This window comes from Buteo buteo, chromosome 12 (genome assembly GCF_964188355.1).
Source record: "Buteo buteo chromosome 12, bButBut1.hap1.1, whole genome shotgun sequence".
Lineage (NCBI taxonomy): Eukaryota > Metazoa > Chordata > Aves > Accipitriformes > Accipitridae > Buteo > Buteo buteo.
The window spans coordinates 43,155,341-43,170,838 of record NC_134182.1 but is presented as its reverse complement, the minus strand read 5'-3'; the positions used below and the strand labels follow the sequence as shown (position 1 = coordinate 43,170,838).

Sequence of the window (15,498 nt, the reverse complement as noted above, 5' to 3'; positions counted from 1 at the left end):
ATTTAAAGTTTGACACAAAGTTGTACCTTGCCAGGCGGGAGCAGTCGGGGTGGGGGGGGGCTCGGGGCTCGGCTGCTCCCCTGGGTTTTATACAAAAATGGAAAGGATAAACCATTTTTTACAAAAAAAAAAAAACCAAAACCAAAACAAAACCACGCCTCTCCTGTGGTGTTGGCGTGGGGGAGGAAGGCTCCGGGGGGGGCTGGTGGGGCGGGGGGGGGTGTTAGTGTAAGGGGTACACGATAGCCGGGGCTGGGCTGGGTCCCAGCACGGCGCTGTCCCGCGCCAAATGCAGATTTGTCCCCGCCCCCTATGTAAATACACCCTCAGCTGCGCTGCCCCCGCCCCCTATGCAAGTGGGCGGTGGGAGGGGCGGGGCGTGCCCCCAGGGTTCCGCCCCCTTGGCCCCACATGGCCGGGGCTCCCCCGTGGGCCGGGCCCCGCCCCTGCTGGCACTGAGGCACGGCTGTCCGTCTGTCCTGGGTATCAGGGTCCCGGCTGTCTGTCTGTCCAGGGTGTCAGTCTGACTTGCCTCTGTGGGTCCTGGGGGTGTTCCATTTGCCCCACACACAGGTGGGTGCCAGGCGTGTGTCCTGGGCCTGGGGGTGCCGGGCGTCCGTCTGTCCTAGGTATCAGGGTCCCAGCTGTCTATCTGTCCAGGGTGTCTGTCTGACCTGCTGCTGTGGCTCCTGGGCGTGTCCCATTTACCATGGGCAGGTGGGTGCCAGGTGTCCGTCCATCCTGGCCACGCAGGTCCTTGCCCAGCCCACCCCTTGCTGCCGCCCATCCAGGCTGCCAGGGAGCCCCATCCTGGCACACCCCGCGCCCCAGGGAGACGCCGGCGCCAGCAGCCGCATCCTGGGGCTCTGCATGCTGGCACCTGACCCCGGGGAGGGGCCGAGCTGCACCTGGCCGGCAGCCGGGCAGGTGCCACGGGCCGGCAGGAGAAGGAGGAGGAGGGAGCTGGGAAGGCTCCAGCACTGGCAACACTGACGGCTGGTTGCATCAGGCACCAAGAGGCCCCGATGGCCGCTGGCCCTGGGTGCTGTCTACCACTCTGCCGCAGCCTCGGCCCCCTCCTACCAGGCTGCAGCGCCTTGGGCAGCCCCGGGGAGCCGGTACCGGGCGGTGGGGCTCAGCCCAGCCCGCGCCACCTTGGCCGTGGTGGTGCCGCTGTCTGTTGTCACAAGATGGCGGCAGGAGGTGTTGGGGTGGGGCAGGAGGTGTCGGGATGGGGCGGATGGGTGCGAGGGGCAGCCAGGCGGCCTGAGGAGAATAGCGGGGCGCGGGGAGCCGGTGCCGGGGAGCGGGGAGGGAAGGCGGGCGGCGGAGGCCCAAGGGCCGCACAATGGCGGGGCGGCTCAGCCCGCAAGATGGCGGCGGCGGGGAGGGGCCGTCCTCCCTGCCCGCGGAAAACGCAGTGCGCATGCGCGTCCCGCGGCGCCAAAAGGCGCGTGCGCCCACCGTCCCGCGCCTCGCGCCGCCGGGCCGCGCGGGAGGTTCCATGAGGCCGCGCCGGGGGGAGAGCGGCGGGGGACGCCGGTTCGCACCCGCTCCGCCACGCCCTGGAAGGAAGGCCGGAGAGCCTGACCGCTCTCTCGGTCCCGCTCGACGCCCGGTTGACGCCGGGGGACGGGAAGCAGCCGCAGGACGAAAGGCCACGCTCGGCGTTACGTAACGCACTTCCCCCACCCGCCGGCAGTGGTTCCGCCGCCTCGCCCCCGCGGCGCTTTCGGCGCTCGCCATTGGCAGGGCGAGACGGCAGGGCGGGGCGAAGAGGATATAAATAGAGGCGGGGCGGCGGGCGCCCCGCTTAGTCCGCCGCGACCGTTCAAGTGTGCTGCTGCTTCTCGCTGCTCTCCGGCCCGCCACCGCTCACTCCTCCTCTTTCTCCTCCTCCGCCGCCATGAACGGCCAACTTAACGGCTTCCACGAGGTGTTCATCGAGGAGGGCACCTTCCTCTTCACTTCCGAGTCCGTGGGCGAGGGGCACCCAGGTGCGGGCCGCGGCGGGTCGACGAGCGCGCAGGCGCGGCCCGGCGGCGCGCGGCTGCCTTGAGGCGGGTGGGGGGAGAAGGAGGAGGAGGAAGGAGGGGGGGGGCGGGGGGGGTCGTGGCGGTCAGGTTGGGGGGGGTGGGGAGGGGGTTGTGGTGACGCCACCGGGCGCGCGCGCAGTGCGGGACGGCGCGCGCCGCATTGCGGGCCCCGGCGCGCACGTGCTTCCCGCGTGGGGTGGGCGCGGGGGGGGGGGCACGGACGAGGACACGACGACACACGGGACACGACACGCACCGGGGGGGAGGGGGTCCTTACCGGCTGACGCAACGAGATGGGGGGGTCGGGGGCCGCCGTGACTCAGCCGTGACGAAGCAGCTCCCGGAGGGTGGCGGCGGCGGGACCAGGTGTGTCCCGCCCCCCCCCCCCCCCCCCCCCGCAGTGTCCCCGGTTCCCCGTGGGCTGCCCGCCTCCGCAGCCTGGCCGTCCGAGGGGGGGTCCTGGCTGGCAGCGTAGCTGCTGGGGCCGTGACAGGCCCAATGAGGGACAACCCTCCCCCCCTTCCCCCTCCGGGGCAGGGTCCGGTGGAGAACCACCGCCGGAGCACCCTGCTCCCACCACCGTGGGTGTCCCTGGGTCTGCTGCCCCCCACCCAGCACTGGGCTGCCTGGGTGGTGATGGAGCACCCTGCCTGCCCGCCCTGCTTAGGGTTCCCCAGATGTGCCCCCCCCGCCCAGTAGCTGGAGGGTCAGGACCCCCGTGGGGGCTGTTTTAGGACACACACCCCCCCCAGCCCCTGAGCTCCTAGGCCGTGTTGCAGTGCGGTGCCATGGCGTGCCGGCCTCCCTCCCTGCCTTTGTGCTCGCCGGTTTTGGGCACATGACTGGAAAGCTGCGCAGGCAGCTGCCTCCCTTTGCCCGCAGGCGGCTGCCAGCACCCACTGCCTGGGCGCTCCTAGCCAGCCATCCCACCCAGCACCCTGCAGATGTGGTTTTCCATCACCCTACAGCGTAGGTAGCTCTGGCTCGGCCGCCAGCACCCACATCGCCTGATGGCGTAAGCAAAGCCCTGTGGCCGGTCTGGGGGTACCCTTGGGGCTTCCTGCCCTCCTTGTTGGAAGGGCTCCCTGTACCTGAGATCACGCACTGCCCCAAGGGAAAAGGGAGTTTGGCAACCGCGTGCGGGTGTAAGGTCCATTCCTTCGCTCTTTCACCCCGAGAAGCAGGCGGGGGAGCCGCCTCCTTTCGCCCCAGCGAGGCGCTGCCTCATCCTCTCCCAAATCCGGCCCGAAAGGTCGCCGCCAAGGACGTCCGCAATTCCAGAGAAGTTGCTTATTCACCACTCAGCCCCAAGCGGCCTTTGGGAAGCTCCGGGAGCAGGAGGGGGCTTTCCCTCTTCCAGAATAAAACATCCCGGGTACTGGAGGGAACTGGGTATCCAGTGGGAGTTGGCCGGGTGTGCTCCGAGGCAGCTACCAGCATCAGGCACCCACCCGGGAGCCAGGGGCAAAGCTGCCAGGAAGCTGGCATGCTCTGGATTCAGAAAGCCGGGGCTGGAGAAGGGGGTGCCGGGCCCCTTCAGTGGTGCCGTAGGTGGCTGAGCCCAAGGCCTGACCCGGCTGTAACTGGAGCTTAACTGGTAAATGCCTGAAATTCCAGGCTAATAACCCGGCGCGGGGACAAGGCAAGGGCTGTGTGCGCTGCGGGAGGCTGCCAGCTTAAGGGGCGGCTTGTGCTCAGCTGCGGCTCCAGTTCCCGGTTTAGCATGGACTCAGCTGTGCCGAGGGACAGCGGCTCAGGAAGGAAGGGCTGTGCCGCGCTGCCGTGATGGCCTCCAGCTCTCTGTCCCCCTCCCCCAGATAAAATCTGCGACCAGATCAGTGACGCTGTCCTGGATGCCCACCTCAAGCAGGACCCCGATGCCAAGGTGGCCTGTGGTGAGTCACTCCCCGGGGACGCTGGGTGGGTGACGCCAATGCTGGGTGGGTGACGCTGGCGCTGACGTCCTCCTCTTTCCCTTCAGAAACGGTGGCGAAGACGGGGATGATCCTGCTGGCGGGGGAGATCACCTCCCGGGCTGCCGTCGACTACCAGAAGGTGGTCCGGGACACCATCAAGCACATCGGTTACGACGATTCCTCCAAAGGTACGTGCTGGGGCAGGTCGCCAGCTCACCGCCGGCGTGGGGATCAGCGCACCGGCCTCATCGCAGCCTCTGCTCTGCCCCAGGCTTTGACTACAAGACATGCAACGTGCTGGTAGCCCTGGAGCAGCAGTCGCCCGACATCGCCCAGGGCGTCCACCTGGACCGCAGCGAGGAGGACATCGGTGCCGGAGACCAGGTGAGTCCCCGTGCCACGTGAGCCACTGCGGTTCAGCCAGAGGAGTCGTGGTTTCATCGCCCCCTCCCTCTGCCGCAGGGCCTGATGTTTGGCTACGCCACGGATGAGACGGAGGAGTGCATGCCCCTCACCATCGTCCTGGCTCACAAGTTGAACGCCAAACTGGCAGAGCTGCGGCGTAATGGCACCCTGCCCTGGCTGCGCCCTGACTCCAAGACGCAGGTGAGGGCCCCGCCAGACCTCACTGGGAGCCCCAATACCTTGGGGGTCCCAAAAACTTCTCCCCTGAGTCCCCAAACCTCTCACTGAGTCCCCTGACGGCCCTGGCGTTCTCCCCGGCAGGTAACGGTGCAGTACATGCAGGACCGCGGCGCTGTCATCCCCATCCGGGTACACACCATCGTCATCTCGGTGCAGCACGACGAGGAGGTGTGCCTGGATGAGATGCGGGACGCGCTGAAGGAGAAGGTGATCAAGGCGGTGGTGCCAGCCAAGTACCTGGACGAGGACACCATCTACCACCTCCAGCCCAGCGGCCGCTTCGTCATCGGTGGCCCCCAGGTACTGGCAGCTCTCCTGGTGAAGCTGTGCCAGCGTGGTGGCGGCACGGCGGTGACGGTGTTTGTCCCTGGCAGGGTGACGCCGGTCTGACCGGCCGCAAGATCATCGTGGACACCTATGGGGGCTGGGGGGCCCATGGCGGCGGCGCCTTTTCGGGGAAGGATTACACCAAAGTGGATCGCTCGGCCGCCTACGCCGCGCGCTGGGTGGCCAAGTCCCTGATCAAGGCCGGGCTGTGCCGCAGGGTGCTGGTGCAGGTGGGTGTAGGCGGGTCTCCCCCTCCCCGTCATTTTGCAGGGGGGCTCCTCGGACTTAATTTGTGCCCCCCCCCCCAGGTCTCCTATGCCATCGGGGTCTCCCACCCCTTGTCCATCTCCATCTTCCACTACGGCACCTCGCAGAAGAGCGAGCGGGAGCTGCTGGAGATCGTCAAGAAGAATTTTGACCTCCGCCCCGGGGTGATCGTCAGGTAACGGGCGTCGGAGAGGGGGGGACACGCGCCGCTGGGAGAGGGAAGTGGGGGGACACTGGGGCGGTGGCAGCGTGTGGGGGTCCCCTCCCCAGAGCAGCCGCGGTCACCGCCTGGTGCAACTGGAACCGGCAAGGAGAGCCACTTATGCCGGAAGATAAAGCGCTTTCGGGCGCGGACGGGGGTAAGTATCCGCCGAGAGCTGAGCGCTTGGAGCTTCTCCGGCTTCTCGGGAATTGGGGGGTGGGGGGGTGGGGGGGCAGCCGGGGAAGCTCCAACCGCCCCCCCGGGGATGGGGAGGAGACGGAGGCGATGCCGCAGACCCCCCGGCCAGGCAGGGAAGGGGCGAGCGCGGGGCCGGATCCTCTTTACTGAGTTGAGGACTTGTATATTCCAGGGATCTGGATCTGAAGAAGCCCCTCTATCAGAGGACCGCAGCCTATGGCCACTTTGGTAGGGACAGTTTCCCTTGGGAAGTTCCCAAAAAACTAAAATACTGAAAAAAAAAAAAAAAAAAAAAAAGCCTTGTTAGGCTTTTTCCCCCCACTCCTGCGGGCGTAGGTTACAGAGAAGCTCGCGGGCTCTGGGGGAAAGAGCTCCTCAGCCCCCCCAGGTTCTCCTGGCCCCGTGTCTCCCCCCCACACTCCCTTTTTCTCTCTCTTTCTCTCTCTCTCGCCATCGTTTCGGTTGCGTGGGGACCACGCGTGGCCTCGTGCCTCTCCCCGAGCCCCCCCACCCCGTGTCCCCCCCACCTCCACGGCCGCCGATCCCTCCGGCTTCTTTTTAAAATCTCATGTGACGTCTGAGCTCAGAGACGGCAAAAGCCCCGAGCGCTTCCCCCCCACCTTGACTCTCGCTGTCCCACTGCGGGGCGGGGGGGAACACGACATTTCGGCTCCCCCCCTTGCCCGCTGGGACCTCACTGGTGCTGGTTTTGTTCTTAACGCAGATTTTAAACCTCTCTTCTCTCGGAGGATGCACGTTTTTGGGGAGTGGGGGGGGGACAGACGGACAATGGCGTTCAAACCGCTCCCCCCTCCCCGCTCTCCAAACCCCCCGTGCGGGTTTGGTACCGGAGGAAAATGTTTTATGGTTCTTTTTTTTCTTTATAAGAAAGCTGAAGTGACTCCACAACTGCACAACCCCCCCCTCCCCTTCCTGCCCCCCAGCTCGGCACTGGGGGGGGGGGGGGGCTCGGCTGAGGTTTATATATATATTTTTTGGGGAAAAAGGGGAGGGATTTGGCCCTTCATACTTGAACGTTTTTTTCTAGCGGTGTATTTATTGTGTGCTGAGGCGCGGGGCGTGAGTACAGAGAAGCCCCCGGGCTCAGACGGCAGCTCTTGATTTTTTTTTCCTGAAAGCCCCCCCCCAGCACCTTCACCCCCCTCCAGCCGCCTTTCCCCCACCCCCAGGAGGCCAAGAGATGGCCTCCAAATCGGGGTAAAAAAGGGGGAAATCGGGTTTATTGATGGAGGGGGAGAGGGGCAGGCAAGCGCTGGGGCTGCCTGGCCCCGGGACTGCGGCGCATTTGGCCGGTGTGGTACAGAGAAGCCGGCTTGTTTACCTGCCCGTCCCGGGGGGGGTCGGTGCCCCCAGAAGTGCCTTGGTGGGGTGGGGGTGATGGCGGGGGGCTTTCTCTTTTTTTTTTTTTTTTTCCTCTTTCTTTTAATATTTTTTCTGGAGGTTTTATTACATTTTGTTTCGGTTTCACCAATTCCAAAAAGAAACTAAAGAAATCTCAATAAAACTTGGGTTCAACCGTACCTGCCTCAGCCTGTGCCTGGAGTGGAGGAAACTGAGGCACTGGGGAAGGGGGGCTGCTGTGAGCTTAAAAAAACTGAGTTTATTTGCAGTGCTCAGAGCTCGGGGTCCCCCTGTCCCCCTCCGCCGCCCTCAGGCCGAGCCTCCTCTTCCTCGCCGCGCCAGTTGGCGAAGGCCACCTCCTGCGCCAGCTGCTGCAGGGGCGGCCGGCCCAGCGCCAGGTTCCGGAGGGAGATGCAGGTCATCAGGGCGCTGCGAGGGGTGGGGGGGGTCAGTAATGGCAGGGGGGAGAAATTAAGGGGTGGGGGGGGAGGTGATTTTGGGGCTCACCTGCGGCGGAAGAGGTAGAACTTCTTGCGGAGGAAGCGGTGGAGGCGCTGGGCCAGGTTGGCCTCCCGCCGCCGGTTCTGCTCCTCCAGCCGCCGCTGCCGCCGCAGGAACGCCATCACCACCGGGTCGGCCGCGGTCCCCACCGGCGGTGGCTCCCCCAGGATGGGCCGCAGCTCGGGGGGCAGCGGCTCGATCTCTGCGGGGACGAGAAGGGGGTGAACTGGGGGTTGGGGGGGCGGTGTCTCCCCAAGATCCTCCACTGCTGGTGCTCACCGGTGCCGTTGCGCACCCGCTCCCGCAGCTCCTGCAGCCGCGTCAGGTTCTTCTCCAGCGCCAGCGCCGTGGTGTTGACGTAGAGGTACATGTAGCAGGACGGCTTCGGTGACACCGTGTGCACCTTGTGGTACTGCCCTGCCGGCAGCTGGATGGACGTGGGGGGGGGGGCTGTCAGCAGCCCCCGGGACCCCCCCCAATGTCCCGTGTGTCGTCCCCCCCCCAGCCCAGGCCCTCACCTGCATCCCCTCTCCCTCCTGCAGGGAGTGGTTTTGGTGCTGCTCCACCAGCTCCACCAGCACCTCTCCCCGCAGCACCCGCAGGCTGGTGTTACCCAGGTCCTCGCTGACAAAGTTCTCCAGGTGTAAGCCTGGGGAGAGGAGAAAAAAAAAAAAAGTGGGTGTCCACCCCTGAGGGTGCCTCCCCAAACCCAGGGGCCCCCCCTCCGGCCCCCGAACCCCATACCGGGGAAGTCGGCGATGAAGACGGCGTCGGTGTGTCCGTCCAACTGACTCTCCAGCTCCTGCAGCCGCTCCCGCCAGGGCGACAGCTCCAGCAGCAGGGGCAGCAGCCACGGCGTGGGACTCCACGGGGACCACGGCGCCCGAACCAGGTCCACCCGCGGGTCCACCAGCCTGCGGGGAAGGGGCTGTCAGCATCCCCCCGCACCCCCCCAGCGTGTCTGTGTCTTGTCTTGCCCCCCTCCCCAAACCTCTGCTGGAAGCGGTCGTTGATGGAGACCCAGACGTCGAAGTAGATCTGGGGCTGGGAGATGTTGTAGCGGGGCAGGAGGTGGCTCAGGCAGGTCGAGTATTGCTTCAGCATGTCCGCGTGGTCCTTCCAGCGCCGGCTCTGCGTGAACACCTACCCTGGCTGTGTGGGCGATGGGGAACCCCCCCCGACACCCCGCTGTCCGTCCCCCCCCCCCGCCCTGGTGTCCCTGCTCACCCCCGGTTTGAGGTAGCCCACCTCCCCGGTGAGCCCGTCCTGGTAGGTGATCTTGACGTGCTGGTGGAAGCGGGAGTGAACCATCATGTCCCAGGAGTAACCGTAGAGGCCGTTGGTCCAGTTGTTGTAGCCCTGGGGGGGGGGACGGGACACAGGAGATGGGGGGGGTTAACACCAGGGGACAGAAGCGTCCCCACCCCACGGTGACCCCTCAGGAGGGGATAGGGGAGCTCCGTATCCCCCCTCCTTCATCCCCTGGGTGAGCCCCCCCCAAGTCCTTACCCCATGTGACCCACCCCCCCAGCAGTCCTCCCTTCAGCCCTGTGTCCCCCCATAACACCCCCTTACCCACCCTGTGTCCCCCCTCCCATGTTAACATGCCCCACCCCAGCACTGCCTTCATCCCAAGCCCCCCCGGCACTGCCCCCTTGCTCCCCAGCATCCCCTCCCCTTTACCACCATGCACCCCTATAACCCCCCAGTATCCCCCAGTCCCAAATGTCCTTTCGCTCCCTCTGTGTCCCCCCAAAACACCAGCCCGTGTCCCCCCTAATGCCCCCCACATCCCCCAAAACTACCCCCACATGCCCCAAAATGCCCCCCACGTCCAAAAAAACCACCCCCCATCTCCAAAAGTACCCCCCCAAATGCCCCTGGCAGTGCCCTTCTGCCCCCCCCCCCCGACCCCAGCAATGCCCCCACCTGGGTGATGAAGTGGGAGTAGGGCAGGAAGAGTTGCTCCAGCACGTAGAGGAGGGTGAAGGCGGCAGCCAGATGTTGGCGAGGCCGAAGGCCCCCCCGCGCCCTCCGCCCCCCGTAGTGGCAGTCGGGGCTGGGCCGGGGGGGCTGGGTGCTGGGCAGCACCCCCCGCAGCCAGGGTGGGCAGCGGGCGCAGAGACGTCGGGGCCAGCTCGGGTGGCAGAAGAGCCCGCTGCTGGCCAGCATGGTGTAGGGGAACATGCCTGGGGGGGGGGCAGGGGGCAGCACCGCTTAGGGACCCCCCCCAGCCGCACACCGGGGTCCCCCAGGGCTGAGGGGAAGGTGTCTGGGTGCCCTGCCCAGGCTCAGGGTGTTTTGGGGGTGCCCGGGTGTCCCTGCCCTGGCTGGGGGGTGCTCCGGGGGTTGGGAGGGTGCTCTGTGTCCCCCCACCCCGGTGTCTCACCGATGCTGAAGAGCTGGGAGTTCATGCAGTGGAAGTAGGTGACGAAGAAGAGGGCGATGGGCCGGGTGGCGTCGAAGAAGAGGAGGAAGCCAGCGGAGAGGTCAAGCACCAGCCCCCCGCCGTGCACCACCAGCAGGCTGGTCATCTCCTCTGACAGCACCAGCCTGCGGGTGGGACCCGTTACCCCTCCTCATCCTCGTCCCGTCACCCTCCTCCTCACCCCGTCAAGTCCCCATCACCCTCCTCATCCTCACCTGAAGGGCGAGAAGAGCCAGTGCCGGGCGAGGGAGCTCATGGAGTAGCCGCCCACCCAGTCGGCATCCAGCTTCTTCAGCCCCGCGATGAAGTAGACGATGAAGATCTGGGGGGGGGAAGGGGTGAGGGGGGGTGAGGGGTGGTCCTGGAGGGGGGACCCAGGCATCCGGGACAGGGGACCCCAGCGTCCGGGCACCCACCTGGGCGCGCAGCAGGGTGTAGTTCCACAGCGGCACGTGGGCATTCCTCTTCTGGGGACGGAGGAGCCCGTCCAGGGACCTGTGGGGACACAGGGCGGTAGTGGGGACACGGGGGGGACCCCTGGAGAAAGGGGGTGACCGGGCCTCCGTCAGCCCTGCTGCCGGTGCCGTGGAGAACACGTGCCACCGCCCCGTGGGGACCCAGAGCCACAGGGAAACACTGGTGCCGTGGGGGACAGCGGGGCCATTCCCCGGGGACACAACGCCGTGGGGACCCCGGGGCCACGGGGGTTCACGGGACCCCATGGGGACCCCTGGTGCTGGTAGGGACACCGGGGTCTGTGCCACCCCATGGGGACCCCCGTGCTGTGAAGGACACCGAGGTCTGCGCCACCCCCTGGGGACCCACCAGACCTCGGTGCCTTGCAGCACCCCGTGCCACCCAGGATCCCCAGTGAAACCCATCTCACCCCATGCCCCCCCACCCCACCCCACCCCGGTAGCACCCCTGGGTGCCCACCCGTAGCGGTCGGCGCCCAGCAGCGCCAGCTGGAAGGCCAGGAGCCCGTAGAGGTAGGAGTGGTTGTTCCAGGACGTCTTGTCCAGCAGCAGCAGGTACCAGTACGGTCCCAGGAAGGCGACGCAGCTCAGGCGGTAGCAGCACCCCACCATGATGCCCAGCGCCCCTGTGGGCACCGCAGCCCTCCTGTCCCCAACACTGTCCCCAGCCCCGTCCCCGGTTCCCCTCCCGGTGCCCGTCCCCACACCCCATCCCAGCTCCTCTTGGTGTCTGGTCCCATCGTGGGGACGTGTCCCCTGCCCCAGTGCCACCCCCCAGTGCCCATCTTGGTGCCCGTCCCCCGATGCTGGTGTGGTACCTGTCCCAGAGACCCTGTTGGTGCCACTCCCGGTCCGTCCTCGTCCTTCCCTGGTTCCCCTCCTGGGCCCTGTCCCCATGCCCATCCCAGTCCCAGTGCTCATCCCAGTCCATCCCAGTCCCCGTCCCAGTCCCTTTGCCCATCCCAGTCCCCGTCCCCATCCCTTTGCCCATCCCAGTCCCCGTCCCAGCCCGTCCCGGTTCCCGCCCCAGTCCCCCCCGTACCCAGGAACATGACGGTGTAGAGCAGGTACATCCAGTCGAGGGGCAGGGGCTGCAGGAAGGGCAGCAGCGGGAACCGACAGACCTCCAGCCCGTCCAGGAACCGCTGGTCCAGGTGTCCCAGTCCCCGCTCCTGGGGCACGTCCAGCGCCATCAGCAGCCCTGCGGGGGGGCCGGGGGGGGCGGTCAGCAACCTGGACACCCCCCCGCCCCTCGGCAGGGGGACCCGGGTGTCCGGGAGGACACTGACCCCCCCCTGAAACTCTGCGGGAACCTTTGCTCCTGCAGTAACGTGTCAAGGCTCCGAGGCCGGGGGTACCCCTGGGTGCTTGGGTGACCCCCCCCCCGATGCCTGAGGACCCCCCCAAACCCCTGGGTCCCCCTCCCAACTCCTGGGCTCCCCCCCAAACCCCTGGGTTCCCCCAAACTCCTGGGTTCCCCCCAAACTCCTGGGTTCCCCCCCAGGCTCCTGGATCTCCCCAGACTCCCGGATCCCCCCTAAACTCGCAGGCCCCCCCAAACTCCTGGGCTCCCCCAAATTCCTGGATCGCCACAAAACCCCTGGGTCGTCCCCCCCAACCCTGGATCTCCCCAAACTCCTGGGTGTCCCCCCCAGACTCCTGGATTCCCCCCTAAACTCCCGGGTCCCCCCAGGCTCCTGCATTGCCCCAAAACCCCTGGATCCCCCCAAAAACCCCTGGGTGTCCCCCCAACTTCTGGGTCCCCCCCCAACCCTGGGTCCTCCCCAAACTCCCCGGTGCCCCCCCTCACCGAAGGCCCCCCGGAAGGCCCCCAGCGCGGCGGGGTCGGTGGGCCGGTGCAGCAGCCGGACGAAGCGGTGCCACCGCGCCAGGTCCCGCAGTTCGAAGCCCAGGAGCCGCCGGGCCAGGCCGGCACCGGCACCGGCACCGGCACCGGGGTCCCTGCCGGGGGGGTGGGGGGAGCCCGGGGGCCGCCCCGCCCCCTCCCCCCGCTCCGGCCGCCTCCGCCGCGCCGGGCCTGCAGCGGGGTCGGGGGTCAGAGGTGAGGGGTCACAGGGCACCGAGACACCCCCCCCCCGACCCCCGACCCCCGGTCCCGGTCCCGGTCCCGGTCCCGGTCCGTACCCTCCGCCGCCGCCGCCATCGCTACGGCCCCGCCCACCCGCGAGCCACGTTACGGGGCGGAGCGATTGGCGGCTCCGCCCCGCCACCGGGGGCGGGAGGGGGTGTCGAGGCGCGCGCCACACCCCTGCCCCCCCCCCCCGCGGCCCCTACCGCCTCCTGACCCCGGCACCCCCGACCCCGCCGCGACCCCTGACCCCCCCGTCACCCCCCCCTCCCCCCGTGGCGACCCCCTGACCCCGCCCCTTCCCGGTGCCGCCGACTCCCGGAAGGGCCCGGCGGGGCGGGGCGGGGTCAGCGGCCGCCGCGGGCAGGAGCGGAGCGGAGCCGAGCGGGGCCGGCCGCGGTGGGACCGGGGGGCGGCCGCGGGGGTGCGCGGGGGGCTTGCCCGGGGCGCCCGGGGGGGGGTCTGGGGTACACCCGGGGGGCCGGGGGGGTGCTTGGGGGGTGTCTCCGGGGTCTCCGGGGGGCGTGGGGGGGGTCTGGGGTACGTGGGGGGGGGTCTGGGGTACGTATAGGGCGCCTATGGGGCGCTTGGGGGGGTGTATGGGGGAGCCGGGGTGCCTGTAGGGTGCTTGAGGGTTGTCTTTGAGGTCTCCGGGGGGCACGGGGGAGGTTTGGTGTACGTGTGGGGGGGTCTGGGGTGCGTATAGGGCGCCTATGGGGCGCTTGGGGGGTGCCCAGGGTGCCTATGGCAGGGTCTGGGGTACGTATACTGTGCCTATGGGGTGCCCAGGGTGCGTATAAGGTGCTTGGGGGGTCTTTGGGGTCTCTGGGGGGCATATGGGGGGTGTCTGGGGTATGTATGGGGTGCCCAGGATGCCGGGGGGGGGGTCTGGGGTACATATAGGGTGCCTGTGGGGTCCTTGGGGGGTGCCCAGAGTGCCTATGGGGGGGGTCTGGGGTACGTATAGTGTGCCTATGGGGCGCTTAGGGGGTGCCCAGGGTGCTTATACGCTGCTCGGGGAAGTGCCTGTGGGGTGCCTATGGGGTGCCCAGGGTGCCTATACGGTGCTTGGGGCATGCCTTTGGGGTCTCCCGGGGGCATATGGGGGGGGCTTGGGTACATATGGGGGGCCCAGGGGGTGTATATAGGGTGCTGAGGGGTGACCAGGGTGCATATAGGGTGCTTGAGGGTGCACATGGAATGCCTATGGGCTGCTCGGGGTGCCTATGGGGGTGCATGTAGGGTGCATATAGGGTGCTTAGGGTGCATATGGGGGGTCCGGGGTACATATGGGGTGCCAAGGGGGTGCTCGGGGTGCCTATGGGGTGCTTGGGGAAGTGCCTATGGGGGCTGCCTATGGGTGCTTGTCAGGTGCTTGGTGTTGATATGGGGGGGCATATGGGGTACTTGGGTGGATACAGGGTGCCTGCGGGGTTCCCAGGACACCTATGGGGTGCTTGGGGGTATGTTTGGGGTGCTGGGGGGTGCATACAGGGTGTGTGTGGGGTGCCCGGGGTGCCTATAGGGTGTTGGAGGAAGTGCCCAGGGTGCCTGTGGGGTGCTTGGGGGTGTGTATGGGGTGCCTGTGGGGTGCTTGGGGGTGTGTACGGGGTGCCTGTGGGGTGCTTGGAGGGTGCCCAGGGTGCCTATGGGGTGCTCAGGGGGTGTGTATGGGGTGCCTATGGGGTGTATATGGGGTGTCTGGGGTGTGTATGGGGAGCTCAGGGGGTGTGTACGGGGTGCTTGGGGGGTGCCCAGGGTACATATAGGGTGCTGGGAGAGTGCGGGGGGTCTATGTGGGGCACTTGGGGGTAGACCCAGGGTACATATGGGGTGCTTGGGGGGGTGCCGGGGTGTAGGTGGGGCGGTGGGGGGTGTCGGGGTCCCTGTGGGGTGCCCACCCTAACACCTGCCCTGTGGTCGCAGGCGGGCAGCGGTGCGGGCAGCATGGCGGGCAGCACGGCGGGCGACGTGACGGGTGGCGGGCGCGTGCGGGCGCTGCAGCAGGAGGTCGAAGGCGTCAAAACCATCATGACCCAGAACGTGGAGCGGATCCTGGCGCGGGGCGAGAACCTCGAGCAGCTCCACAGCAAGAGCCAGGACCTGGAGGCCACGGTAGGGGCAGGGGGTCCCTGGAGCGGGCAGGGGGTCCCCAGGGTGGCACCGCATCCCCCGGTGGGTGCAGCATCCCTGGGTGGGTGCAGCATCGGTCACCCTGGGTGGCAGGGGGTCCCCAAGGTGACACGGGGTGCTGGGGTGGGCACAGCGTCCCCAGAGGGGTCCTGGATTGGGGGCACCAGGTCCCCTGGGGTGGCACTGGGTCCTCAGGCTGGTGCTGGGATCCCGGGGGGGGACACACGACATAGGGCTGGGGCACATGGGGTCCCCGAGGGGGCTCCGGCACACTGGGTCCAGTTGGGCACTGGGGCTGGGGGTGTGGGACAATTGGGTGGCAGTGGGGGTCCCCAGGGTTGCAGGGGGTGTCCCCCGGGTGGCAGGGGGTATCCCCGAGGTGGTAGTGGGGGTCCCCAGGGTGGCAGTGGGGTCCCTGGGGTCACAGCAGGCGTCCCCGGGGTGGCAGTGGGGGGTCCGCAGGGTGGCAGGGACCGTCCCCGTGTGCCCCCCCCGACCAATGTCCCCGCAGTCGGAGCACTTCAAGACGACGTCCCAGAAGATGGCCCGCCGGTACTGGTGGAAGAACGTGAAGCTGCTCGTCATCCTCGGCCTGGTGGGCGCCATCATCCTCATCCTCATCATCCTCCTGGCCACCGGCACCATCCCCACCTAGAGCCGACCCCGCGTCCCCCCACCCGCGGGGACCCCCCAGCCACCCCCATGTCCCCCGGGGAATACAGGGATGACAAGAACCGTGTGAGGCTGTTTGTGTGTGTGTGTGTGCCGGGACGGGGGACGCGTGGGGTCACGCGTGGGGACACGGGACGCGTGGGGACACGCGTGGGGACTGGCGGCGCCAGGGTGGGGGCTGGGGAGCGGTGCCAGGCGGGCAGCTGGCACCAGGGGACAAAGGACACTGTGTGGTGGCACTGCCAC

At 67.8% G+C, this 15,498-nt stretch overlaps 3 protein-coding genes across 4 annotated transcripts; 2 read left to right on the top strand and 1 right to left on the bottom strand.

The window, feature by feature from the left end:
- The first annotated feature begins 1,791 nt into the window (after positions 1 to 1,791).
- Positions 1,792 to 7,105, top strand: MAT2A (methionine adenosyltransferase 2A). The gene is made up of 9 exons (XM_075043732.1): positions 1,792 to 1,997; positions 3,854 to 3,931; positions 4,018 to 4,140; positions 4,224 to 4,336; positions 4,415 to 4,558; positions 4,679 to 4,897; positions 4,972 to 5,154; positions 5,233 to 5,366; positions 5,764 to 7,105. The coding sequence occupies exons 1-9, from the start codon at positions 1,907 to 1,909 to the stop codon at positions 5,864 to 5,866; spliced, it is 1,188 nt and encodes a 395-aa protein (XP_074899833.1). The 5' UTR covers positions 1,792 to 1,906; the 3' UTR covers positions 5,867 to 7,105.
- On the bottom strand, positions 7,001 to 12,608 carry GGCX (gamma-glutamyl carboxylase). 2 transcript variants are annotated; one of them, XM_075043730.1, is made up of 15 exons: positions 12,504 to 12,608; positions 12,169 to 12,396; positions 11,401 to 11,559; positions 10,819 to 10,984; positions 10,299 to 10,377; positions 10,098 to 10,204; positions 9,844 to 10,007; positions 9,384 to 9,643; positions 8,682 to 8,813; positions 8,446 to 8,597; positions 8,199 to 8,368; positions 7,973 to 8,103; positions 7,734 to 7,881; positions 7,461 to 7,656; positions 7,001 to 7,382 (listed from the first exon to the last, which is right to left on the bottom strand). In XM_075043730.1, exons 1-15 carry the CDS (start codon positions 12,520 to 12,522, stop codon positions 7,226 to 7,228), a joined length of 2,268 nt encoding a protein of 755 aa, XP_074899831.1. In that variant the 5' UTR covers positions 12,523 to 12,608; the 3' UTR covers positions 7,001 to 7,225. The 2 variants fall into 2 exon arrangements, with proteins under 2 accessions (XP_074899831.1, XP_074899832.1); XM_075043731.1 differs by having other exon boundaries at positions 8,446 to 8,585.
- On the top strand, positions 12,591 to 15,319 carry VAMP8 (vesicle associated membrane protein 8). Its single transcript, XM_075043733.1, has 3 exons — positions 12,591 to 12,871; positions 14,374 to 14,562; positions 15,092 to 15,319. The coding sequence occupies exons 2-3, from the start codon at positions 14,395 to 14,397 to the stop codon at positions 15,233 to 15,235; spliced, it is 312 nt and encodes a 103-aa protein (XP_074899834.1). The 5' UTR covers positions 12,591 to 12,871; positions 14,374 to 14,394; the 3' UTR covers positions 15,236 to 15,319.
- Positions 15,320 to 15,498: the final 179 nt, after the last annotated feature.